Raw genomic sequence first — 26,595 nt, forward strand, 5'->3', positions numbered from 1 at the left:
GATTACTTGGATAAAATTATTATGATGTATTTTATAATCTAAGAAAAGGTCTAAAACTAAATATCAATGATTTAAAAATGTTTGCTCATCCATTCATCAATACTTATTTTGGCTTACTTAGTTATAATACTCATTTTATGATTAATTAATATGTGGTTTAAATTAAATTGAATTGTAAATTGTAAGATGATTATTAAAAGGTGATTACTTGTTAAAAATTATTATAATGTATTTTATAATCTAAGAAGAGGCTTAAAACTGAATATTAATGATTTGAAAATGTTTGCTCATCCAGTCATCAATACTTATTTTGGCCTAGTTATAGTTAGTTATAATACTCATTTTATGATTAATCCATATGTGGTTTAGATAATATCACATTTATTTTTTTGTTTTTTATATTATAAGCAATCTTTAAAAAAAGTGTTTAGGAACTAAACATATAATACTCATTAAACGAATTTTTCTATTTAATTTTTTATTATTCATGGTTGTGGTAAGTAGTTTTGTAACCGTGTATGCGTTTTATGGTCTTTCAGTCGCATCAGAGAGATTCGCTTAGCAATTGGTTGCTAATGAGACTCGGGCTGTTATGGTTTATTCTTCTTTCCTGGTCTTATTTATTTTCTTGGCCTGCATTCGCGATTGCTGCAAGGCGAAAACCGCGCTGAAAACGCGTCCAAAACGCCTGCAAGTCGCGCACAAAACGCATGCGCAGCTGCAGTTGCAATTAGTCGCCAAGTAAATAAAGAAAACAATGAAAATGAAAACGAAGACGGGGCGGACTAAAAGATGATAAAGTGGGCAAAGGCAAACGGGCAAAACACGCAACGAAAAACGAAACAGACAAATAAAACGAATTAAAACGAAATAAGACCATGCGCAATGCATTTTGGCATTGCATCAGTTGGAAAACCTCATAAGCTCGAGTTCGGGACCGGGTTTTATTTTTTTTTGGGTGGCACAATGAACACCGCTGTGCGGTCGACCGGCCCCTTGCAATCACATTTCCAAATACTATTTACCCAGACCAATACTATTTAAGTGATTAATGGTCATTTTAAGCCATCTCACAAACTAATTTTGGCGGTATATTATATTATTCACTTTTTAAGAACATATAAAAAATACTTATATTATATCACTTGGTTATGGTTTCGTCTTGAAGAGCACAAAAATATATGTTCATTCATATATCAAGGTTAAGGTTACGAAATAGTTGTAATCGCACTCTACATACAAACGGAAATATGAGAATGTGTGGCTTGACGGATGTATGAACACTGTTTGTCAGCAATTCAAAATGTACCAAATAGACAAGGTCATTAAATAAATAAAAATATGGCATTTCCGCTCTTCTAGGGAGTGAATTAAAAATTAGTTCAATCTGATCGATCGTAAAGGACCCCACAAAACTTGCCCTAGTGGAAAATAGCTTTTCACTTTCGGACCCAACGGAACTCTTTCGGAACCCGTTCCGGTCTCACTTTCACTTGGAATGCAAATTTTGGCTGCAGCTCTTCGTACCGAACCCAGCCCTCCAATAAAAGACCGCTAACGGACCATAAACGAGTTTAAATCGGTGGGCCAGTGAAACTCGTGGGCCAGGGAAATCCTATGAATCGGCGATAAATCAAGCTGATACGAGTTATCAGTTGAAGATCGCTTAAGTAGTTGGGGGTTTTTCTTTTCTTCATTCAAAGGGGAAATCAAATCTTCACAACTGTCTCTATTAGGCCCTCTTAATATACATTTCTATGGTAGAGGTTTTACTTTTGAACAGGTTGTTTGACTGAATAATATTGACTAATTAATCAGTACTTAAAATTGATTTAATAAAAAAGTACCACATAGAGGTAACCCCAACTTATGGCATTTCCCCTAGAACTAAAACTTTCTTTAGGTTCAAATCACCATATTCCTATGCTGATTATTAAATGGATGGTATGTCACTGATCGATGGGCTGGCTAATACCATTCGGAAGGCGGTGTCTTTATCTCAATTTGATGGATATGTTATGGCGGGTAATTAAAGAGGTCGAAACTTACCCTCAAGGCGTTCTGATGGCGATGGTTGAAGGTCAGATCTAGCATGGAACTGGCCCTTAGCTTTCGGTTTTGACCAGAACTGGTGACTGGAAGGGGTTTTTCCTCCTGATTCTGATAATTTGCCTGGAGTTGTGGTGCTGGGGGGTTTATTTCCTGACTTTGATACGGATCTGGATTTCCACACTCGCTGCAGGATATATTCTCCGCCGATCTCGCCGCTCGGTTGGCCAACGGCGATGATGAGGACACCGTCGATGAGGATGCTGTTGTGCATATGGAGATGGTGGGCGATGTCGATGTCCATGTGGCTGTGGGTGGTGTTATGCTGGTGAGCGTGACTGTAAGTCTACCGATTCCCTCGTTTTCAGTAAGGGTATTCCAATCGTTATTGTTGTTGTAACTGCTGGTATTGTTGTTGTTGTTGTTGCTGTTGTAGGAGTTGTTCGTGCTACTGGAGTTTTTGGCATTGGCGTAGAACACCTGGGAAATGCTGCGAAATATGGTGCGATAGCCCCTTTTGTTCTCCGCATCGCCGGCCATGATGATCACACTTTGAGAAAACCAAAAAAAAACAAAAAAAAAAACACACTCGAAATCTGCACACGATTCTTCTCTTTCTCAATTCTCAATTCTCCACTCTTCACTTGGCACTCATTGGTTTTATTGTTATTGGTTTCGTTGCTATATCTTTGTTTCATGTGTGGGAGAGGTGCACTGAAAAGAAATTGTGTTGGTTTAAGGCTTTATTAGGCTAAAATATCACAGGGTTTGATGTTACTTATTATCAGTTTTATATATATTTTCTTAGTCAGCCATTGTTAGGTTTTTTCATTAGTTTTCACTCAGTTAATCCCATAGGTTCCTAGAATTTTTCTTCGGTGTACCAACCAAAGACATGAGCAACACCTTCCACTCTTATCTTTGTTTTTTCCCTCTTTCTTTTTGTTTCTTTTGCGGGGGAGTGCTTTTCTTGGGGCCCACAAATCAATATTAAAAACGTAACGCCCGGGAAAATGTCATAATTACACGAGGCCACATGGAAATGGAGTGGGGGTACTGGGAACTGGGGAACTATGGCAAGTCGAAAATCGAAAACTGAGAATTAAAGCACGGGAGACGCGTTCGGGCAGCGACGGCCAACTAAATCGCTAACTGCTAACCGCTTGCCCTGTTCGGGCGCCAGCGTTACCGTACCGCCAACGCCGACTGCGACGCCGACTGCGTCGCTGACTGCGACGTCGACGCCGGCAGCGCTCGTTGGCGTAATCGCGTTTCTTGCCGCTTTGGCTGTTGCTTCTTTTTGCAGACTTTGTTGGTAACTTTTTGTTTTTTTTTTTTGGTGCTTTTGTTTTGTTTATGGAGCTCTTCTAGGCGCACAGTGGTTGCGGAGTGATTTTGTAGCCTTCGAAATGTATTTCAGCCAGGTCACTGTGCAGCTCAAGCCTTGAAAATGGTGTATTTTACCTAGAAAATTATTTTATTTTCTCATGAGAATACAAACATAGAAAAAGTAGCTTTGTAATAAATTAATTACATTTAAAAAAAAAAAAATTTTATTTTACATAGAAAAAAATTTTTATCTGAGAATATTACAACATAGAAAATTAGCTTTGTAATAAATTTATTACATTAAAAAAAAAAGAATTTGTTTTTTGAATAGATTTATTTAGCAAGGTCTTGGGAGCATGTCGTAAGCATGTATAGGGTTGTCAAATCTTTTTTATGTAGGTTGAGAATAATTTTTTACCAAAAACCCCCTTCCTTTGGCTGGAAATTGATAATGTTTTTTTCTAAAAATAATTTTCAAACACGAATTTGCAGTCGCGTTACATTATCCAGCCAGCTATTCATATTTATGAAAATTAGTACCCCGATTTGGTTCAATACCGGTATAGGGTTAGCAATATATAATGTTTATAGCAATTTTGATTAACTGGCTTGGTGAACATGTTTTTGAAACTAATAGAATATTGACTTTTCCAGAACCACTGTACTCCCATTATTCGGGTTGTCTTTTATTTATTTACCCCCTCTATGGCTCCTTATCGAGAGCTTTCTTCGCCTAGTCGGCATGCAAATCGAGAAACAACAATGTGCGGCATGTGGAATATACATAAATACATTGAAAAACCGACACCAGATGCCAGATGGAGAACAATAGTGACACAAATTGGAGGGGGGAAGACAAATAAATGGGTGACAGAGGACAGAGGGCTTATCAATCACGACTTTCACCCAAAAAAGCCAGTCGAAATATGTAAAAAAAAAAGAAGGAAAATGTAAGCTGCGAAAGATGATGCCATTCCACTGTGCGTTTAAATGTTTTACACACTTGTCGCGGGGTGTTTATCACTGCCCACCGTTGTGTTGTTGTTTTTATGGCCATGCTTGTTTTCGTTGGCGCTTATCATGTGTGCGAGTGTGAGTGTGTGAGCTGTGTGTGCCACACACACGCACAGCTGCAGTCAAAATAATAGTTGTGGACCTACGAAAAGTGATAATGCAATTGCTCAGTTTTTCCAGTTTTTGGTTGCCGGGCAGTGATTGCAAGGTAATTAGGAAATGGTTTTGGCAAATGCGAAAAACAGTGGCAAATATAATATAACCCTTAGTTTACAACTAAACGATAGGTAATACTTATGCCCACAAATCACAACTTTGTCGGGGAATCTTTCTTAATATTTTTTTCCACAAGCCCCTAGTATTTTGCCCACAAATGTGCTCTGTTTGCTCTTGATTTTGTATCTCTGCAGACCCAATTACGAGTGCATTACTCACTGATAGCAACACTATTGATATTGCCGCCAAAGATGCAACAGAAATTGCAGCTGCAGCAGCGGCACACGAAATTGCAACTGCAATCGTCACGTACGCGTAACTTTAATTAAGTGCATTCGGCACTGGCACATCCACATCAAAATCAACCGAAAATCAACTGAAAATCAACAACAAATTAACGAAACCGAAACCGAGGAGCAAAACGACAGGGACGGCGGTTGACAGGCGACTAAAATGCTAAAATCCAAACTACAAAGCGACTAACTAACACACAAAGCAACTGGAAATAAACAAAAAAAATCAGAAACCGAAAAGCGAAAAAACCTAAAACCTAAAACCGAAAACCAAAAACCGAAAGGCCCAAGCAAAACAACGGCTGGGCAAAACAATACCGAATGGGGATAGCAATACGGGTACGATAGATATGGAAATAAAATAGATGTAACCGAAAGCTGAAGAAACACCGGCCGCACCTCTGCCTCTGCCTCTGCCTCTGCCTCGGTCGACGCCGCCGTCGCGGTTGACAGCAGCAGAGGCGTCGACAGCCCACGCAAACGTCAAACGGAAAGGGAGAGACCCCAAAAAAGGGGGCGGAGAATAGGGGGAGGGTCAGGGAGCAGTGCGTCGACGAATTGATACCCCCAAAATAACAAAAAAAACTTAAACAATCCGGTTTTTTGTCAAAGAAATATCTGCCCTTTCAAAAACCCCCCTTTTCAAAACCCTGTTTTTTTTTTTAAACTCAATTCTTTGCTTTAGAATCACCATTAAGAAAATAAATAAAGTACACCATTATATGATAACCCGTTGAATGAGGATTTTAAAACAGTCATGCTTATGTTTCACTAAAAAATGAGCCCTTTTAAAAACCCAACCCCCTTTTATAAAAACCAACATATCTGCTCTTTCAAAAACCCTCCTTATCAAAACCCCCCTTTTTGTAAAAACCCTTTTTTTGGCTTTACATTCACCAATAAGAAAATCGCAAATATACAACTTTATATGATAAGGCATTTTAAAACAGTCATTCATATGTTTCAATAAAAAGTTAACACTTTCAAAAACCCAACCCCCTTTTTTAAAAACCAAAAAACCACAAAGTTAAGTCATGCAACAGCCTCTTATTCAGAACCGCAATTTTGAAAACCCACAATCTCCATTTAAAATCATAAAATCTGAATCTTAGCTTTATATTTATTTTTATTGCTTTAAATGAGGAATGTAGATTTCTGATTTTCACTTTGAGAAGGAAATTCGTAAAAAATATCATATCATATCATATTCGCGTTTATATACTTTGCTGATCCAGTAGTCTGTTCTTACGATGATAAATATGTTATATTATTTTTTTTTTATATTAAATCTTTCTGTAAAATTCTCAAGCATCGTCTCTTTGATAGACAACTCTATAAAAGTGATATGAAAATGTGGCCACTTGAGATTAAGTTAAGAACTTCGTATTTATTAATGCAGTGGCTTTTCCTCCCCTTGAGTTCGCAAACGAACAAATCGTTCTGTGGAATTTTTTTATCAGCGGGCGCTAGTGAGTCACTGGGCTGAGGGAGTGGGGTCTCCAGCCGATATGCCCCAGGTGAGTGCTGGGCATATTAAACGCCACACGAATGGCTTTTGAATACTATTTACATTTATTCACCCAAGTGAGTGTGAGTGAGCGAATGAGTGAGTTGCGTGGCGAAGGCGGCCAAAAGCGAGCGAGTTGCGTTGTTAATGTGCGCAAAACAATGCTGAAACCCCAGCGATCGGGGGGGGATCGTCCCAGCAAAATATAAATGACGAAATTATGGCAGCAACTAGTTATAAACAATGCACATTAAATGCCAGCAGCAAAGACAACAGAAGCAGAAACAGCAACTCAGCAGAAAGTTAATTCGTATGGAGACTTCCGAATAATTCTCATATGTAGCTTACAAAAAATAGAAAACTGTTTATAAAAAATAGTAATAGTATAATCATTTCAAATGAAAGCAAAGAGAGTTAAGAGCATTTTTAAATTCCACTACGATAGCTCATTTCATGGTCTGAAAGGTATATTTCTGGGTCACCATCCATCCACATTTGTTGCAGGTCTGGGTCACCTTTCCGCGAAGTGGTTAGAAGTCACCAAATCTCACTTGCATTAATATTATCAGACATGGAAACGTGAAAATCTAATTTATCAAGTATTTGTTTGCATGCCATGCTTAAGACTTTTCTGGGTCACCATCTACCTAGATTGGTTAAAGGTTTGGGTCACCTTACTGCGAACTGGACAGAAGCCACATTTCATCCCAAGCCTATTAATAAGTATACAATACCATATAGCTCACATGTTTACAAAACATAAGTAGAGTATTTGCAAAGGTGAAGGGAGGAAATATATGTAATATCCACATGTATGTAAGCAAAAACGCGCGAATCATCGAACGACGGCAACGTCAACTGGTCGAAGGTCATCCAGGCGATCTGCTGATCCTGATCCATATGGATTACAATTGTTGTAAGAAATCCTAGACAGGGCTCTCCAGGCTGCTGGCCGAGGAGGAGGTGCGCAGCTCGCACAGCTCCTGCATGAGATCCTGGAAGAGCATGGGATTAACATTGACGCTGACCTTCATCATGAGGAACCAGTCCCCGATGGTGAGGTCGCGCAGGGCGCGCTTCACATGCCGTTTGGTCATGAAGCGCAGCTGGCTGCGTATCATCTGCTCGCGGAGATATCTGCTGCAGATCATGGCCAGCCGAGAGAGAAGATTCAGGCCGGACATCAGGGCCATCAGGAGGAACCAGGCCCACAGGAAGACGAAGATCTTTTCGTTGAGGATGTTCAGCGGCAGGATGCACAGGTTGTCCATAATACTGGTCGTTCCGCTGGCCCCGAACTTGAGCACCTCGCACTTGGCGATCTTGGGGAAGACACTCGACGACACGCGGTTCCAGCGGTCCCAGTCGTAGAACGGAATGGTGGCCAGGGCATGGAGGTACTTCGACCAGAATCCGTTTAGGAAGACCTCCAAAACGATTATGTTCACCACCTGTTTTATGAATATTTGTTGGTTAGTTGTAGGTATTTGCCATAACGGAAAATGCCAATAACAAATGTTCTCAATTTGAGAAAAGGTCTTCTAGCTAATTCGAGAAGAAACGTTCTTAAAATCAGGACGAAATTGCTCTCGAGTTTGATTTTCGAGATGATATAAAAACGCGAGTTGTTTTGATTCGGGCTTTTTAAATGAAAGTGGTCTGGTATAAATATTATTTGGTTAGTTCTTGGTATTCATAATTGCGGAAAATGCCAGCAACAGATGTTCTCAATTTAAGAAGAAACGCTCCTAAAATCAAGACGAAATTGCTCACGAGTTTGATTTTCGAGATGATATAGAAACGCGAGTTGTTTCGATTTGGGTTTTCAAGATGAAAGTGGTCTGGATATTCTTATACAATGCAAAAATCCGTTTCGATTTTGTTTCTAGAGACGAAAGTAGTCTCGAACTTGTTTTTGAGATTGATTGGCTAACTGTTGGGATCGCGGGAACTGTTTAGGGAGCTGTTATTTTATTCAAAGCGTACTCACACTGATGAGGAAATTGAGGATCTCGCAGGAGACGTACTTGGCCATGTAGCAGAAGTGCATGTCCTCGTAGTCGGTGGTGAAGTACTTGACCAACAGCCGCAGCCGGGTGTTGTAGGTCTCCTCCGAGAGCAGGGCCTCGCCGACCTGCGAGCAGAGCTGCTTCAGCCGCTGGCCCTCCCACACCTTCCACAGGCACGAGGGGAAATAGAAGACGAAGGCCTGAAAGAGCAGCAGGATGATGACCCACTGGTAGTAGCGCAGGTACTCCCGCTCCGAGTGGCCCCGTACCTCAGGGCCCACGCCCTCGGCTATCGACATGGCCCTGGCATAGGCCTCGTTGTACTCCCCCATACGGCGGAGGCTCGATCTGGAGCGGTATCTGGAGCGGCTCTTCCACATCGAGTGCGATGTGGTGGAGGAGGCTGGGGAAGTGGCAGAGGAGGTTCCCGATCCCTCATGGTCCGGATGAACCGGCAGCTGCTGCCCGCCGACGCTGGCGTCCAGCTTGAGGATGTAGGTGCCCATGGTCCAGCAGTAGGACTGTATGTACTCGATGTTCTTCTCCTCGCTGATGCAGTGGATCGGATCCCCGAAGTATTGGCGCGCCGACAGGAGGAGCGAACAGGTGAGCAGGATGACCACCGTGCACTTGGAGTGGATGGTGAAGACGGCGTCGTAGATGCGGATCGACTTGAATTGCAGATACTTGGAGAGCGGCTTCACCGCCGAATACATTTCTTCTGCCTCCGGGAAGAGTTCCTCGAGGACAGCTTCCAATTCCGCTCCTTGTGCCCGTTCCTCGACGTCCTTCTTCTCGTCCTGCTCGTGGCCTGCTTGGGATTACCCTCTTCGATGAATGTCGATGGATGCGATGGCTTCGATGGGTTCGTTTCACCAGGACTGCTTTTCGATTGCCGGCCTAGGATGGTAGCCAGTTCACAGATCAGATCGTCGCTCGGCTTTACATATTTTTTTGTCCGTGCCGTCATTATTACCTACTTTGCTTTTTTCCCCATCTCTCTCTGAGACTCAGTAGTCAGTTTTTGGTTTCTGTCACTGTCACTAGAATAGTATTGCCACCAATAAAAACATATTTCTTTGGGTTATTTCCACAGCCCATTGCCGACTTTCAGGCAGTTCAAAAATCAACCAATAAATTCGTTTACATTTCTCGTTTATTTATGCGTTTCGTGATCCATTTCTTAACCATTATGATATGACTAAGATCTGTACCCATAGTTCTCGCGATTCAGCCTTGGCTCTCTAGGTCAGCTCTTCATCTTGGAATTGGGGGGCCAAAGCTTCGCCTGTTGCCAGTCAGTCCAAGTTCAGGAATCCAATTATCGAGGGTATCTGCAATTAGGCGAGGTGCACGCAGCTAATTACCATAAATCAAATAAATTCAAATTGGCCACTGGTGATGACCTTCAAGGTCCAAAAAATATATATCACCTTTTTCCAAAAAAAAACCAACGACATAAAAGTCAAACACAATGCCCCCATCTAGTTTAAAGCGCGCATGACATAATAAACAGAGACCAGAGAAGATGGGACCTGGTAATAATCATTTGTTTATAGTACCTACCTATATAACATATTTACTACTCGATTTTTAAAAGTATAAGCCTTACATCGATGTATTTATATTATTTTCTAGGTTTAATTGTGCCAATTTGTTATTGGCCTCGTGGCTTTAACGCAAGTTGGCTAAATCATAAAGCCAATGATAATAAAAAGCTTGTTTTTCCAATTGCAACCGTCAAGCAATTATTCTCATATTTAAATATTAATTATATATGTATTTAATTGGCTAGACAGCCAGTTCACTGAACTTAACATCCCGGTAGCAGTATTATAATTACTATAAAATACCAACGATAAAGTTATGTACATTTTTACATTTATTAAATTACAGATACAACAATGTTTTTAATACTTATTTATAAAAAGAATTTGATCTTTAAATTGCTGCTTCTCTTTTTATGCTTAAGTGATGTAAGCCCTTTTACAATTTGTTTGTTACGTGCCTTGTTTGATGAGGTTATAGAACTTTATGAACTCAGCTCCGGAAGGTTAGACATTCAATGGTGTTTCCTAAAGATGGGTTTTGGCGACCCTGACTTTTAAAAAGGTTGTACCTTTTAGAACTCACAACATCTCAATCGAGAATTAATTTCATTGAATTTTCTTAATATAAGAATCTATAAATCATATATTATATTTAATCAAAAAACACCAAATTAAATTGTAGCAGCAAATCATTTGTTTCTCAGCCATTTCCTGGCTACCAATCGAAATCAAACAATTCGCGCTAAGCACTATTGTTAAACTATCTAAATACTTGAGCAAGCAAATACTTTGACACCTCCAGCTGCAATCGTAAGCGTAAAAACTTCGGCAAGGCAGAAGATGAAAAAATAACCATAAACTGGTGTTCCCTGAACTTGACCTCCAATGGCATTCGAAGCGACCGACAAAGAGCCAACCACTAACAACCACTTGTAGTGGTTGTTGTTGTGGGGAACACGTCACGATCGGTGGATCAGTGGATCGGTGGATCGGTGGTTGGGTGGATCGAACTGCGGAGCACCAAATTGAGCGTTAAGAGCTTCTCGTTTGGCTTCCTTTTGTAAACCCAATGCTTATTAATTTATTTTGGCCCGATGACGGGGCATGTTTATTGTGGTTTGAATTTAAAATTCAGCAAGAAATATGCGGAAGTTCTGGCAGCAGTATGTGTTTTTCAGATCTATTACTTGTATTATTATAGAAAAAAATATATAGGAAATATTTAGAGGAAGTAAACTATTTTTTTTAACAATTGTTTAAATCGATTCAAGCCACTTGGGACTAAATCACTCCTTAGAATACATTTAAAACGAATACTAGATTACTTCATAAAAATTTGGATGATATAGCTTTACTATTTAGCTATCTGCATTAATTACTCAAATATCAACAAGAGTTTTATATATGTACAATGTAGATATATACAAAATAGGGTTCTTAACTCACAGCTCTTCAAGCCCGACTCTCAGTTGCCACCGTTTGTGATTCCATTTCTGATTCTGACTTGTCGTTTTCGGAACTCCGATTCCCACTCCCTTCAACTTAGTCGTTCCGCGACGTTGAGCTCAGTAATAATTAAGATACTGGAGCGCAAAAAGCAGAGATACGCCGAGATACTCGTGCTGGTACTCGAGGTAAAGAGCTGGCTAGAAATCGACTGTCATCATATTCCTTAGCCAGCTGACTAGATACACTTAACTGGGCAACAGTCGCCATAGGCACGAAGTATATGTGCATATCTGTATCTGTATCTCTGGCCGCAAAAAACAATTGTTTATTATTTACGAGAATGGCAGGAGGCGGTCGCCTCAGGCCCATATCTCAATGTCCCCTTCTGCATATGGCCAGCATTAATTTCGTGGTCCTAGTCAAACCGTTTAGGTAGATGCACTGAGACTAATTTTTATAAGAAATATATTAAATGTTTAAATAATAAGTGTTCGATAACCATTTCACCATTATAGGAAATTTGAGTAATGTCATTTAAGTGGACTTGGCTATGGGTTAATTCTCAGTTTCTAGTGGCTGGCTTAATATGCATGGATTATTATATCCTATATCTTAAGTTATCTTATTTTTTGTTGTGTTCAGCGAATTGCAACATTTTGCCAGGTGTTTGTGGTGTCCAATTTGGCAAAAGGAAAGTGAAAGATCTTGGATAAACTGTATACTTTATTAGATTGCTGACATAATCGGAGATCAGCGGACCCTAATTAACCCCTAGAAATTCGGCTCTTAGATTGTTTATAATTATTATTATTTTTGTAGAGCTTCATTCATAGAACATTTCAACCTTCATTTGCTGATCGCTAATAAAGCTAATTGTGTAGATAAAAAAAACTAATTTAGATTAACAGAGGCTGCTAATTACAAGCACACTTAAAAAATATATCAAATTCAGTCATTCTTATAACATTTTTATCAAGTTTTGGCTATCCAAGATTAAAGTTAGGAGCTCAACCTTTCCAAAGCAAAATGTGGTTCAAGGGTTTTCAGGGAGTGAGCGGTGAACTCACCTTGACTAACCTTTGATTCACAATATGCATTCCCAGTTCGCTCACACCGGCTGATCCATATTCACGGCTATTTGGATTTATAATTATATAGGCCTGATCAATTAGCAAACGACTGGCGATGTTGTAACCACAAATAAATGAGAAATATTGTGAGGTCAAAAGAAATATAAAGCCCTTTGCCAACTGGTTTGTATCACGTTCTACTTCCGCGCAACAAAAATTGATTTCTTTATTATCGAGTCTCTTTTTAAATGCAAATACATTGTCTTTGGCCCCAAAGCCTTAACCGTGGCCCACAAGCTTGGTTTTGGAAATAGCTTCTCGGCGAATTAGCGATCCCACAGATCAATGCTAACTTGGTCTTTTCGGGTGATCTGCATGTGGTGATTAGCGAACTTCCGCTAAATTATAACTATAAACACGAGGTGAGAGGAATTTGTGTAGGAGGTGGAGTACCCTGGAACATAGTAGGCTAACTATATTAAATTTCTTATTTTTACGCTGCCTATTTTATTATGTTTCTAATAGATACTTGATATATCAATAACTCCGTAATAAACACTTTAGAAAAATTTTAATATATTTGATCCATTTCCTTCGGCTTAATATACCCTTTAACACTCTAACTCCTCCCTAGAAAGTTAGGTTTACATGGCATAATAAATAAAAACGGCTTAGTAAACAATCTAATTTTCAGTGGAAATCAAAGCAGCTGAGAATATTTTCATTGAACTTGGGTTCCAATAATAAATAGAATGGGCTACACTCAAAGAATCTACTTTCCTTTCTCTTAGAACCCATTATAAATATTTATTAATTGTAACTTTTAAATAAATATTTGCGGGCTATACCTAAAATAATCTTCCTTTCAGATGATGAGTTCTTTCATAGAACCACTATAAATATTGATGACCAATAACCTGTAATCGAGGCCCCATCTGAACTAGAGCTTTGTGTCTGGAGACTCGCTTCGTCATATTTTATATTCCACATCCCCTCACCTTGGTGGTAATATCATCCTCCGGTTGCTCTTGGGGCGGTGCCATTTTTGCTCCTCCTCCTTGGATATCCTCGGACTCTTCGGAAGGCTAGTTACAAACGATTATGATCTGCACCAACAGTCCATAGATTGTCATTTCTTCTGCGTGAAAAACTCGTGAACTCAAACAACAAAAAAAGTTAAAAAAAAAATTTTTTGATTCTAGGTTCGCGCTTGATCTAACAAGTAAGTTGAATGCTAAGTGGCTTTTAAGTGAACCGCCTCGTCTGACACTCCGTTTGCAACTGAATACAGACCGAGTTCGACTCACCATATCGATATGGTCGTCAAGTTACCAAGTCGCTGAAACCGAGAAACGCGCACAAAACGCGGCGATTATGGCCAAAAAACTGGTTATCGTTCTGAGTTCTGAGTTCTCTGGTCTCTGGTCTCTGGTCTCTGGTCTTCGGGTTTTCCCTCGCTCGCAGAAGAATCAGAATCAGTATCAGTAGAATTGGACCCAACCCACCGGGGGATGTGACGTCAGGTGAACTTGCCGCTTGAACTTTAAGTTGAAGGTCGCCAGACGAGTCGGCTGAGAAATGGAAATTGAAAATGGAAATTCAATGAAAATTAAGTGCTCACCTGGATGCTCACCAGATGCAGTCAGTCATTGGCATTGGCCAGAACAATCAAAAAGATAGATATATATGTGGAGATACAGAGGTAGATATGCCTACGCACATGCAAGCGACTAAAGTCGCCCTTGAAACGCTAGCAAGCCGCTCGAAAATGTTTTTCACTTTTATTGTTTTTTCTCGCTGCACTTTGGCGAGCGTATTAGTTAGTTTGAATTGCAACGAGGAGACCTGTCGGTCTGGTTATGCCATAAAAAACATTTTTTTCATATGGCCTATCAAAGCAAATGCCACAAAGAACCAATAAAAAGCCGGGCTCCAGCGAATTCCCATTAGAGTTAGATTAAAAGGGCTAGCTAAAAGTTTACTCCAGGGAAAACTTTTTCAAAGTGGTAAAAAAAAATATCATTAGGAAATTTAAAAAAAAATATCAGCACTTTTAATTTGCCTATAGGGATTGTCACATTATTTTGATTGGGAATTGTCATATATATAAGTTATAGGTAATTTAAGGTATTATTTTGCGGGATATGATGCATTCTTATCATAATATATTTTATTTTGGCTTAATATATGGTATTTTTCATACTTTTCAAAAAGTGATTATTTCTAAAGTTTCTCTTAAACGAAGAGTATTCATTTCGTAATCCGATTCGAAGCGTACTTGCAACCGAGCTTCGCGTTGACACTTTGCCAAGTTCTGCTGCGCCTACACTTGAATCTAGAGTCTAGAGTTTTCATTTTCAGTTCTGAGCAGTGGTTCTTGACGGAGTCTGATGTTTCTAGTGCACCAGCGTTTTAAGTTCAATGCAAACACGACGGGTGACCAAATGAGGAGGAGGAGGAGGAGGAGGAGGAGCCGGAGTCGCACCAACTAACTGGACCGGACCGACGGACCAACTTGCCGGCATTCACAGAGAGTCACAGTCATAGTCCAATAATTATCAAATGTAAGCTGAGCGTAATTAAAAGCCAATCGTTCCAAGGTTATCCGCACACACAGCCGAATAATCCGCTTGCCAGCCAGCCATACGCCATATAAATAATGAATTCGCAGCTTTGATTAAACATTTGGGACTCCGAAAACGGCAACAGCCGCCGAAAGTGCTCAACTTAAATTTTATAAATAATAAATCTGAGACATGGACCGCACCCCCTGCAAGGAAACTCCTCTTTGATGCCCGACAGGTTCAGCTGGCTTGAACTATAGAATTATAATTGGTTAGCACTTGACTTTGACGGCTTTAATGCTGCAATCGAGCTTAAATATATGTTCGAGAACGAAGGATTAGAGGGGAAGTACTGGTTAGCAGTTTGAAAACCTGATATTTTGAAAACTGTTGGATATTTTTTTCTAAAATATTCCATACTATTATCATTTTCTACAAGATGTTTTTATTAACTGCGAAATATATTTCCTTAATGATGGCAATTCTTAAATAAAATCGTTCATTGAATACTACCCTGAAATCCTTTAAATACTATCTTAAAAGTAGCCCAACAAAATCATATTCCACTTAAACAGATTGTCCACTTCCTTCCACATTTCGTTTACTTGGCAAAGGAATCAATCGACATTTAGATGTTTACAAGATAGAATTATGTACAAAACATAAGATAAGCGCTACACAAGGTGATGGAAGGGAAGGGGGCATGGGATCGGGCCGCGGAGTAGGATCAGGAAGGTCCAGAATGCCATGCCAGAGAGTCTTTAGTGCAAAGTATAAAAAAAATGAATTACATCTAAGTTTGAGCCATGCGAGGAGCTGCCGGAGCAGCAGGACAGGACTGGAAGGGGGGATCCGACTAACTGATCTCGTACTGATATGCATCGTCCGAGTCCTCGCCACTGGACAAGTCCCGTTTGCGTCGCCGCTGCTCCCGCTTGCTCAGCTTCTTGGCGGCTGGCGCCGGCTCCGGTTCTGCTTCTGCTGGCGCAGGCGGCTCCTCCTCCGGGAGCTCCTCCTCGATGGCGGCCGCATCCTCGTCCGGCTCATTGGCCTCCTCCTCGGCCCGCTTCTGCGTCTTGACCAGCTCGCAGAGATACTTGTAGCGCACCAGGCACTCCTCCTTGGTCTTCTCCGGCACACTGTTGGCGATCTTCTGCCAACGATCGCCGCCGGCCGTCTTCCGGTACTTGACTATCGCCGCCTCCAGGGCGCGTTGCTGCTCCTGCGTCCAGTTGGTCTCCGGAATGAGCATGCTCTTCTCCGCGGGAGCGCCAGCAGTGGCAGGCGTGGTGGCCGCCGTCTTCTTCACCTTCTCCTTGCGCTGCGCCTGCTGGGACTCCTGGACGATGTTCTCGGCCACGCTGTCCGTTTGGCCGGGAATGCGGTAGCCGTTCTCCTTCATCTTGGCTGCCATGAAGGTCACCTCCTGCACGCTGCGGTTCATCGATTCGGCGATCGTGTTCCACCGACTGCCAGCACCGCCAGGGTACTTCTTCACCAGTCGAATCAGCTCGGTGAGATCCTCGTCAGTCCAGAAGCCGCCGCTCACAGTGCTCTGCGGGAATAGGCCTTTGATTAGAGGGGAGTTTACATTTACACTTCACAGGTTACCTTCTGGGAAGCTGGCCGAACTGCATCGTCATCGGTCATCTCACGCGCCTGGATCTGCGAGTAGCCACGCAGCTCCTCCTCGGTCTTCTCCGGCGCCTTGGTATTTTGCTTGCGCTTGCGCAGGTTCTCCTTGTGCTCCTTGCGCAGGCGCGCCTGCTCCTCGGCCTCCCGCTCCAGTTCCTCCTGGCGACGGGCGGCCTCCATTTCCCTGCGGTTTCAAAGATGAATCAGTAGACATATTGGCACTTCCCAGACCATATCACTTGCTAGCCTAGCCATTCAAGGCTAATCGAATTTGGGTACCTTATCTGACCATATCAAAATACAAAGTGCTGCACTTGATTGTCTTTCGACACAAAGACTGACAGTTATTCTTTCTTTAGAAGCTATATTATATATCTGTGTTCTAGGCCATTATTGACCAAATGATGCAAGTCATAACAAAGTGCAACCGTTTTTGAGGCCAAATATTGTGTTGGCATGATGACTAATCTTTTTCTCAATTGAATTGCTGGCTGTTATCTGTATTTCGGAGAATTGTGGGAACTCGAAATGAAATGGTTGGTAAAACCATATATAATAAGTTTTCTTACAGAACCTTACAGAAACCGCAATGAGGGATTGATAAGAGTGGTAATGTAAGTTCTCCAAAACGGAGGGAAAGCAGAACGGATATGTGCCACACAAAACAATATATACATGCTGTGATATGGCAATATAACTATAAATATACAACTATAAAATCTCTATAAAATGTTGCAGTCTTTATCCAGAATACTGGACATTCCTTTTCTAAATAAACAAACAAAACCACTTGCTAAACGGAGCAGGTTATCCTAATACTAAACTGCATATAAGGCAGGCTGTTCTATAAGAACTCATAGGATAGAGGGAACCACTCACTGCCTGCGCTTCTCCAGCGCCAGTTCCTTGAGCTCGTTGGCCTTGTTGAAGCCGCTCATGATGGTGCGCGGCAGGTTCCACAGGGCCAGTGGGATCTGGATGGGCAGGGTGTTCAGCAGCGAGGGCATCGGTATCTCGCTGAGGATGACGTCCATGTCGATGTTCTTGTTCTTCTTCTGCAGCTTCTTCAGCTTGGTGCCGAATACCTGCTCGGCGGTGTACTTCTTTTCGAGGTAGGCCGCCCAGGCGAACAGGTACTGGCCCACGGTGGTGATCAGGAAGAGGATGAAAGCGCCCTCGTACAGGCCTATCTTGCGCATCCGGCGGTAGTAGTAGAGGGCCGACTTCCAATTGGGCATGCCCTCCTTCAGCACCCGGTCGTACTTCTCGCGTCGCGACGGATCCTTCAGAACCTCGTAGATGGAGACGAGGTTGCGGAACTGAATGTTGGCATCCTCGGCGGCGTTCTTGTCCGGATGCAGGACAATGGAGAGGGTGCGAAAGGCGCGCTTCACCTCGGCGCCCGTGGCCGTCTGGTTGATGCCCATGAACTCGTAGAAGTTGCGATTCACCTCCTCCACCAGGTCGAAGATCTCCAGCTCCTCCGAGTGCCAGGCGTGGGCGCCGCCAGTGGCGCCGAGCAGCAGACAGCAGGCCAGCACAATGGCCAGGGGGTCGAGTCGCATCATTGTGATCCGGGAGCAGAATCGGGCTGGGCTGAAATCCAAATCCAAATCCAAATCCAAATTCAATGCGGCAGACCCACGCACGCACCACGCAAACACACACGCACACAGACACACGGACGGGGGCTCAGCTGGCAAGTGGCAACGTCAGCAGCCGTCGGCCAGCGTTGCCACCTCTTGGGAGCTAGGTACCTAGCTAAAAGTTAGCTAGGGACGGATTTAAATTTTAAGCCTGATACTCAACGCAATCACAAAATAGGCAACGAAACAAAAATTTCCATAAAAAAATTAATTAACTTAATTTTATATACAGATTTTAATTTCTTTGCCTTTTTGATTGGGGTAAGTATCTGGTCTAACCGACACATATGATTTTTGACTAAAATTTTAAACATTCATGGAAAACTAATAGTTTCTTTTTAACTATGGTACATGTGTATTACACAATAATATTTTTACAAATTAACCACTATATGAATATTTTCAAATGTATATATGCTAATTTCTCTAAGAAGAGGTATGCCCAACTTACCAAGCAAATATGCTTATATTCGTACAGTCAGAACGAGATTACAAAAATGTTTCAGTTATTTTAGGCCTACTCCATAATAAGGCACTTCCCTAGTATTTTAACATGTAACACTAGCTCTCAATTATGTCTTGCTTAAGTTTTGACCTACCCCTTAATGAGCAGTCTCTATAAAAATGGGCTAGCCCATTTTCTCTATAGAAAGTAATTTACATTCATATTATAACATTGACATGAGCTTTCTATCACTCCTAGTTAAATTATTTCTTATTCAATAATAATGTAATTTTTTTAATTTGTACTTTAAAAACGTTGTAATTATAGATTGCTTAATTTTTGGTCTACTCTATTTTTTAAAACCTTAAAACCTGGTTTTTCCTATGCCAAGGGAGTCCTCCCTAGGTACATCTATTTCAAAACGTCTTGTACCCAACCGAAACACCCACCACTAGCAACGGTTATCGATACAGTATGGTATGATTATGGTATATTTTCGGTATATTGGAATAAAAACTGTATAAAAACACTTCTTTTTATAATTCCGCTGTCACACTGCGAGGTTTCATTTCATTTTATATCAATTAGGGTTGTGGACCCTGGGGAGTAAATAACCGAATCATTTGATTTCAAATCAAAGAAAAGGAATCAAGCGACAATGCAGCTGCTCCGTTCGCTCTGGCTGCTAAGCATACTGCTCCTGGTGGCCGGTCAGCAGAATCCGGCGGCTGGCCCCGCCTCCAAGGATCCTGCGGTGGCGGCCAATGCGGCGAATGCGACGCCTTTGAATAGCACTTCGGTGGCTCCAGGATCGAAGTCGGCACCGGCATCGGGACAGGGATCTCTAGGAGCTGCTGTCGGTGGTCAGGTCCAGACCAAGAATCCTGTTGCCCTTCAGCAGGACAAACCCGCCAACAATACGGCCGCGGCGGAAAACGCAGGCAAGAAGAGGAATCGCACGGACACGGGCTTGCCCGCAGCTCCATTGGCCACTTCCAAGCCGGTAGCCAAGGTAAACGAGGCAGCCATTTCCTCCTCCACCGCCACCACGTCCTCTTCCACTTCGACCACCACCACCACGGTCAAGCCAGCTGTAGGATCACCTATAGTCACCGATGGCCAGTCGATGCAGGATGTCACCAAGACAGGCAAGCCGTCTAGCAATGGTCCCGCCATCCCCTCCAGCAGCAGCACCACGACAACCACCACCACCACCACAACCACAACAACCACACCGAAGCCCAAGAAACCAAATGTGTCCGTGAGCACGGACGTGCATCCGGAGTGGGAGAAGGATGTAGAGCTGCAGAAGACCCAGGAGAAGCCCGGTCCCGTCCAGCCGCAGCCACCAGTCGGCACGCAGCCGGAGCCCGAGGTGCAGGGTCTGACTGGCAGTAGTCTGGCCGATCACGGGGAGAACGGCTATGTGGTGCCCATTGTGACCGTGCTGCTGACCGTGCCGCTGGCCCTCGGCGTGGTGACCATAATGTACCGCCGCTTCCGCGACATGTGGAGCACCAGGCACTATCGTCGCATGGACTTCCTCGTGGACGGCATGTACAACGACTGACGAAGGCGCGGACGACAGCCCGGCGGCAAGGGCGGGTGCCCCTCCTCTTCCGGCGCCCTGGGATGATGATTATTAGTTGTTTAAGTTGGATGCCCTTGCATACAATGCAAGGTCTCCGGATCGAAAGGAAGAGCGTGAGGAGAGGCAGGAGGATGATGACACAAAACACGGATATTGCTCAGTCAATTAAAAGGAGAAAGGGATTCGCTCTGTAGCGCAAAATAGCTACTAGCTAGAGGACCCTTCCGAGCGGCCAAATTGAATTTAAACCAACTGATTTCTACGCTAAATTCGAGCGGTCTTTTACATTTAAGCATTTGGATTTATGTCAAGCATTTGTTACGAATCAAATTGATACCGACACTTATATATATATACCCCGTATATCCTATCTACTTAAGACTCTGTACACCAGATGCTGTATATTGGAGGCTGCGAATCAACCTCGATCATCATCAGCGCAATTAGCAATCACTCATTGAATCCACAATCTAGCCGTAATGTGCCTTACGAACCAGCTCTATATATATGATATACCTTTACACATGATATTCTCAATTTCCGAAGCTTACGAGATAGACTCTCCGCATTTACTTTACGCAACGCAACACTCACTCAAAAAAGCAGCAGAAACCAAAAAATCACAAGCAATCGGCCTGAAACAAGCAATTTTATTGCATTACGACATATATACACATATATAGGTATATATATATACATATATTTCTTGTTGTTATCAAAGTAACAATTACAATAAAGCGAACGGCAGTCTAATTGAATTCTTGGGAAATACTTATTATTCATAAGCAGAATTTCTTTAAGGCAGAACAACTGCTGATTTTCCATATTATCTTTAACTCGTAATCTTTGTCAGCCAAGCAATTTGCGTCGATTTAATGAGAATTTGTTCTAGATTAGAATATTCCAGCATCCGACTTTGATGCATTATATATTATAGATTACGTCTCATAGTGAAATAGTATATAAAATGAAATATGAAATAAAATCATATTTCTGCCCATATTTTATTTTTTAGAAAACCCTACGATTCCAATTCTTTTATTTTTTATATAAACAAAGGATTAGTGTCATTAGCGTTCCCAGAACATTATACAGTAGACAACGAAACGGATATTAATGTCAAAAGTCTAAATATTTGTTCAAGCTGTAATACATTCCAAGAAGCCCGCCAGCTGCACTACAAACAACATCGATTTCGGTAGAAAATTATTTAACAACACATTTTACTTAAACTGGAAGTATTGGTTGATAATAATAAAAATATCTAGTCAAAAATTGTGATATTAATGATTTTTTAATAATATATTTTTCAAAAAATTGGTAGGGATAGGACATCAAGATTTATTGTACATTTTCATTCCATTGGTTGTAGTAAATCTTCTGGTTAAACCATTAATGTTCTCATTTATGCTTTATGGGCCCAATCCCCGGAGACCGAGTCCCGTGATGTTTTGAGAGCCCAAAGTTCTGACCTTTGGCGATAATAGATCACCAGCGCCTGCTCCTCGCGTCTTGATTCAGACAAATGAGGAACGAGAGGAGTCTCTTCAGATGTAGATACACCTACACCCACCTCCCCACAGGCATCCCAATCTAAAGAACAAGAAACCCAAATAAACTGCCGAATGCTCTCAATGAAGTGGTTTATAAATGATCTCCATCTGCGAAGTTGTTCGTAGTTCGTTTCAATCATTTAAACAAAAAGAACTAAATTACCATCAAAGCAATGCGCGTGTCTGTGTGTTTGTAGGGAAATTTGGAAAAGCGGGAAAAGCGTTCGGCTCCGAAAATGTGTGAAATGAGCCGAACGATTGCCACCGCCGTTGTTTTCACCTCCGTCTAGGGTACAGTTAATAATACCCATTAAATTAGTATATCTAGGGTATAATACATACAGAGGTCAAATGATACTAGTGTGTTTTTCAAACATCTATAACGAATAAGTCTAAAAATAGGAGTCAACAGGAGTAGTTAAAGGTATTGTCAAGTATACATAATTGCCTAATCCTTTTAAAATTATCAAGTATAAAAGGCATTGTACACGAATATATTCAACTAAATTAAATGTAGTCAACAAAAATTCAAAATATTTATGTACAGGTTTAGATTTAAGTGTTTTCTAGCTAGATAAATGAGTTCTTAACTGAACTGATTGATATAAGGAAACGTTTTTAAAAAATGTATTCATCCTTACAGTTACTTAGAAATAGAGTTCATCAGTTTTCATAGCATATTCACCATTAGTTTATGTTCTTGTGCGGCATGGTATGGTATTCCCCAGTCGAAACATCGAATAATATGTAGAATAGTTTGATATTTCCTGTCTTTGGCTCTGCGTTTGGCGTTGTTGAATCTTGGCGTGCTCATTTGAAAACGTGCGCTGGACGCGTGCAGTTCTCGATCGACTAGTTTCCTTTGGAATAGCCGTGGATTTGAAATCGGTTCGGTTCGATCAGATCGGTGCCTCGACTCCTCGCGACCTGCCTCCTGCCAAAATGCATCCTGCCTCGCCGCACCAGCATCGCGCCCGCCTGAACGTCGGATCGCCGGGATCGGGTGGAATACAGGCCTCCTCCTCGACGGAGACCTTCCCGCTCACCCCGCAGATTGCGGTCCACATACCACCACCCACATCACTGCCCTATCAAGGACTCAAAACCTGTAAGACATCGAACCCAAAAAGGGGTTCGAAAATTATACCTTATTTGTCAACAGGATTTTTGATCTATTCACAATCAGTTCTATTTAAATTAATTAATTAAATATTTTTTGATTAATATTCCGCATTAACTCCTAAACTTTTGTAGGGAAAAACCTGGGTATCTGTGCCGCACCAAACGATTTAAAAAAATTTGAAAGTAAATGGAATTTTATAGGTTTATCTAACCGTTTTTAACATTATTGACATTAAATTAAATAAATTAAATAATATAAAAACTATAATAATAACGAATTTTAAGCTGACATTGGCTTATAAAGGTTTCAGAAATTATAACAAACAAAATATAAAAGAAAGTGTTTTATCTTAAATATCTACACTAAGGTCAAGACAATATCATGATTATAGTCATATAGAAACTCTATTTAAAAAAGCTATGAACATTTTTATTTTAAGATAATTTTGGCCTTATTACAAAGTTAAGAACCCAAAAAATTCGCATATGCCCACACGTATGTAGGCAAGACTTCCCTGATTTCTGGACCGGATTTCCAGATGCATATAACCAAATTATTCGCTTGGCGCTTTGTTTAGCTCATAAAAATACACGCACATTGACTGCCAGATACAAATAGTTTTTCACATTATACCACACACATGACCTCACAAAACTCTAGTGTTTCGGCAGCCCCCGAGAATAATTCATAATTCATAATTCGGGCAAATGTGCGATTAATGCGATATAAAATCATAATCAACGCGCGAGGTGAGGCGATTCGGAGTCCCATGAATCATTTCATTGAGCAGAAAGATGAATCTGCGATGGTTCGGCACAGTTTTTAGGATCGCATCGAGTCAGGGCCTATTGTATTGAATCGTATCGATCGTACCGACACCGACCACCTATGAAGTATGCAATATAAACTGTGCGCCGACATATAAAAATAAATAGAGATTATCGAACGCACCGGTACGTATCCGTGTTATAGATCGTATTGTCGAAACTCGTAGGATAAACAGAGCAGCGGAATACTCAACACCCAGCCATGGACGTAAACATGGCCACCTCTGGAAATAAATACATAGTTCCAGAGAGCCAAACAAAAAGAAGGGAAAACCAACAAAATCAGAGATCATATTCACGAGCACGAGCTCTGCAGCCATAAACAACAAGTTCCCATTCCCATTCCCATTTCCATTCCCATTGCCATGTACATAGTTAGTCAAGCATAAAAAGTGCTCGGACCAACCGATCCAAGGCAACTATTCGTGGATATTTATGGAATTTATGGCATTCGTACTAGATCAAAAGCAATTTGTACAAGTTAATTGCCCCAAAACAGAGCCGTGGAATATGCTGGCGATCACCGAAACCACTTTCCATCGTAAATAAATAAACAAAAGACTATTTGAAAAGGATAATAAAAGAAGTAGCTTATACAAATAATTATTAGGTCAGTGACTTGTTTACTTACCTATAGAAATTAATAGTAAACACATTTTCAAATCAACCTTTTCAATTAAACAGAAATATGTAGTAATGAAATACGTTGTTATAGTAAATCATTTCTTTCGGTTCAGGTTACCAGTTGATTTGTGGCCGACAGGTGTTATACAAAATGCACAGAGCTTTCCGCGAACTTTTCAACATATGGCTAGAATGGATGACAGATTAAATCGAGTCTAGGGGATACCATTTAAAGTATTCCTTATTAAACTTTTCAAACGTTTTTTCTACCCAAATTCGATCTTTGACTGACAAGTGTTATATGTACAAACTATACAAAGCCCTCCGTGAATTCTTCAGCAGTTGGTTAAACTGAAGTTTACCCTTTAAGGAATACAAACTAAACAAAGCCCCCCGTGAATTCTTCAGCAGTTGGTTAAACTGAAGTTTACCCTTTAAGAAATACAAACTAAACAAAGCCCTCCGTGAATTCTTCAGCAGTTGGTTAAACTGAAGTTTACCCTTTAAGGAATACAAACTAAACAAAGCCCTCCGTGAATTCTTCAGTAGTTGGTTAAACTGAAGTTTACCCTTTAAGGAATACAAACTAAACAAAGCCCTCCGTGAATTCTTCAGTAGTTGGTTAAACTGAAGTTTACCCTTTAAGGAATACAAACTAAACAAAGCCCTCCGTGAATTCTTCAGTAGTTGGTTAAACTGAAGTTTACCCTTTAAGGAATACAAACTAAACAAAGCCCTCCGTGAATTCTTCAGCAGTTGATTAAACTGAAGTTTACCCTTTGAAGGATACCCTTTAAAACTTTCATAATTAAACTTTCGAACGTTCTTTCCACAGCTGAAAACGATGACATGGGCTGCGTGGAGATACTGGCCACGGTGGTGTCCGTGCTGATCATGGTGCTCACCTTTCCCATTTCGGTGTTCATCTGCTTCAAGGTGGTGTCCGAGTATGAGCGTGCGGTGATCTTTCGGATGGGGCGCCTGCGCAGCGGCGGAGCCCGCGGTCCCGGTGTATTCTTTGTGCTGCCCTGCGTGGACGACTACTATCCGGTGGACCTGCGCACCGTTTCCTTCGACGTGCCGCCTCAGGAGGTACTCTCCAAGGACTCGGTCACGGTCACCGTGGACGCGGTGGTCTACTACCGCATCAGTGATCCCCTAAAGGCGGTCATCCAGGTGTACAACTACAGCCACTCGACCAGTCTCCTGGCGGCCACCACGCTGCGCAATGTGCTCGGCACCAGGAATCTCTCCGAGCTCTTGACCGAACGGGAGACCATCTCGCACACCATGCAGATGTCCCTGGACGAGGCCACCGATCCCTGGGGCGTTAAGGTGGAGCGTGTGGAGATGTGAGTAGTCAGTGGGTGGACACTCAGTCCAGCATTCCGTTAACCATGATCCACTTGCAGCAAGGACGTCTCGTTGCCAACTGCCCTCCAGCGGGCGATGGCCGCCGAGGCGGAGGCGGCGAGGGAGGCGCGAGCCAAGGTTATTGCCGCCGAGGGAGAGATGAAGTCGTCCAGAGCTCTGCGCGAAGCCTCCGAGATCATCTCCGCCAGTCCATCCGCCCTGCAGGTGAGTTGAGGTTCACCTGGAACAGGCAATATATAATATCCTGTTTAAATCTTGTCTCTTTCAGCTGCGATACCTGCAAACACTGAGCAGCATTTCCACCGAAAAGAACTCGACCATCATCTTTCCGCTGCCCATGGAGCTGCTCACGCCCTTCCTGAACACCCACGCCTACTCGCAGCACCAGCAGCAGCAGCAACAGCAACATCAGCTGCAGCAACACCAGCAGCAGCAACACCAGCAACATCCTCCTGCTCCTGCCACGCCGCTCCATCGGCACCAGCACCAGCACCATCAGTGACGCTCGATGTCGGTGCTGCAGCCATATCTGGAGGCACTGCATCGCTGCGAGCTGCGGCGCCAGCAGGAGCAGCGCCGGACCGGAGGAGAAGCAGTGCGATCGGCGGATGACGATGACGACGACCTCGTTGGCTTCCTGCTGTAGTGGAGCACGGCGGCAGCAGCGGCACCCAGCGGAACTGGCCGGGAAATACCCGGGAAACGTGTTACCCAAGAATTCGAACAG

General features: G+C 42.1%; 5 protein-coding genes across 7 annotated transcripts in view; 2 read left to right on the forward strand and 3 right to left on the reverse strand.

Annotated features, from left to right (window-relative positions):
- LOC119556000 (rho GTPase-activating protein 15) overlaps positions 1-4,984 on the reverse strand; it is a 28,056-nt gene extending 23,072 nt beyond the window's left edge. Inside the window, exons 1-2 of one of the 2 annotated variants that reach the window (XM_037867735.1) lie at positions 4,828-4,984; positions 2,050-2,763 (exon numbers count right to left, since the gene is read on the reverse strand). In XM_037867735.1, the coding sequence (XP_037723663.1) occupies positions 2,050-2,589 (540 nt within the window). In that variant the 5' untranslated portion in view covers positions 2,590-2,763; positions 4,828-4,984. Of the gene's footprint in view, positions 1-2,049; positions 3,160-4,827 lie in introns of those variants that run through there. The other variant, XM_037867734.1, reaches the window with a different exon arrangement.
- A 2,147-nt stretch (positions 4,985-7,131) lies between these two features.
- On the reverse strand, positions 7,132-13,769 carry LOC119556544 (innexin inx5). 2 transcript variants are annotated; one of them, XM_037868827.1, is made up of 3 exons: positions 13,485-13,769; positions 8,399-9,751; positions 7,132-7,859 (listed from the first exon to the last, which is right to left on the reverse strand). In XM_037868827.1, exons 2-3 carry the CDS (start codon positions 9,131-9,133, stop codon positions 7,335-7,337), a joined length of 1,260 nt encoding a protein of 419 aa, XP_037724755.1. In that variant the 5' UTR covers positions 9,134-9,751; positions 13,485-13,769; the 3' UTR covers positions 7,132-7,334. The 2 variants fall into 2 exon arrangements, with proteins under 2 accessions (XP_037724755.1, XP_037724756.1); XM_037868828.1 differs by lacking the exon at positions 13,485-13,769 and adding an exon at positions 11,414-11,632.
- A 1,865-nt stretch (positions 13,770-15,634) lies between these two features.
- Positions 15,635-18,370, reverse strand: LOC119557333 (uncharacterized protein F54F2.9). Its single transcript, XM_037870055.1, has 3 exons — positions 17,565-18,370; positions 16,662-16,869; positions 15,635-16,605 (listed from the first exon to the last, which is right to left on the reverse strand). The coding sequence occupies exons 1-3, from the start codon at positions 18,251-18,253 to the stop codon at positions 15,907-15,909; spliced, it is 1,596 nt and encodes a 531-aa protein (XP_037725983.1). The 5' UTR covers positions 18,254-18,370; the 3' UTR covers positions 15,635-15,906.
- A 929-nt stretch (positions 18,371-19,299) lies between these two features.
- On the forward strand, positions 19,300-21,125 carry LOC119557530 (eukaryotic translation initiation factor 4 gamma). The gene has a single exon (XM_037870303.1). The coding sequence runs from the start codon at positions 19,435-19,437 to the stop codon at positions 20,344-20,346; it is 912 nt and encodes a 303-aa protein (XP_037726231.1). The 5' UTR covers positions 19,300-19,434; the 3' UTR covers positions 20,347-21,125.
- Positions 21,126-22,748: 1,623 nt separating this feature from the next.
- LOC119556781 (band 7 protein AGAP004871) lies at positions 22,749-26,514 on the forward strand. The gene is made up of 4 exons (XM_037869215.1): positions 22,749-23,028; positions 25,330-25,846; positions 25,907-26,072; positions 26,137-26,514. Exons 1-4 carry the CDS (start codon positions 22,863-22,865, stop codon positions 26,368-26,370), a joined length of 1,083 nt encoding a protein of 360 aa, XP_037725143.1. The 5' UTR covers positions 22,749-22,862; the 3' UTR covers positions 26,371-26,514.
- Positions 26,515-26,595: the final 81 nt, after the last annotated feature.

Source organism: Drosophila subpulchrella, chromosome X, assembly GCF_014743375.2.
Source record: "Drosophila subpulchrella strain 33 F10 #4 breed RU33 chromosome X, RU_Dsub_v1.1 Primary Assembly, whole genome shotgun sequence".
Classification (NCBI taxonomy): domain Eukaryota; kingdom Metazoa; phylum Arthropoda; class Insecta; order Diptera; family Drosophilidae; genus Drosophila; species Drosophila subpulchrella.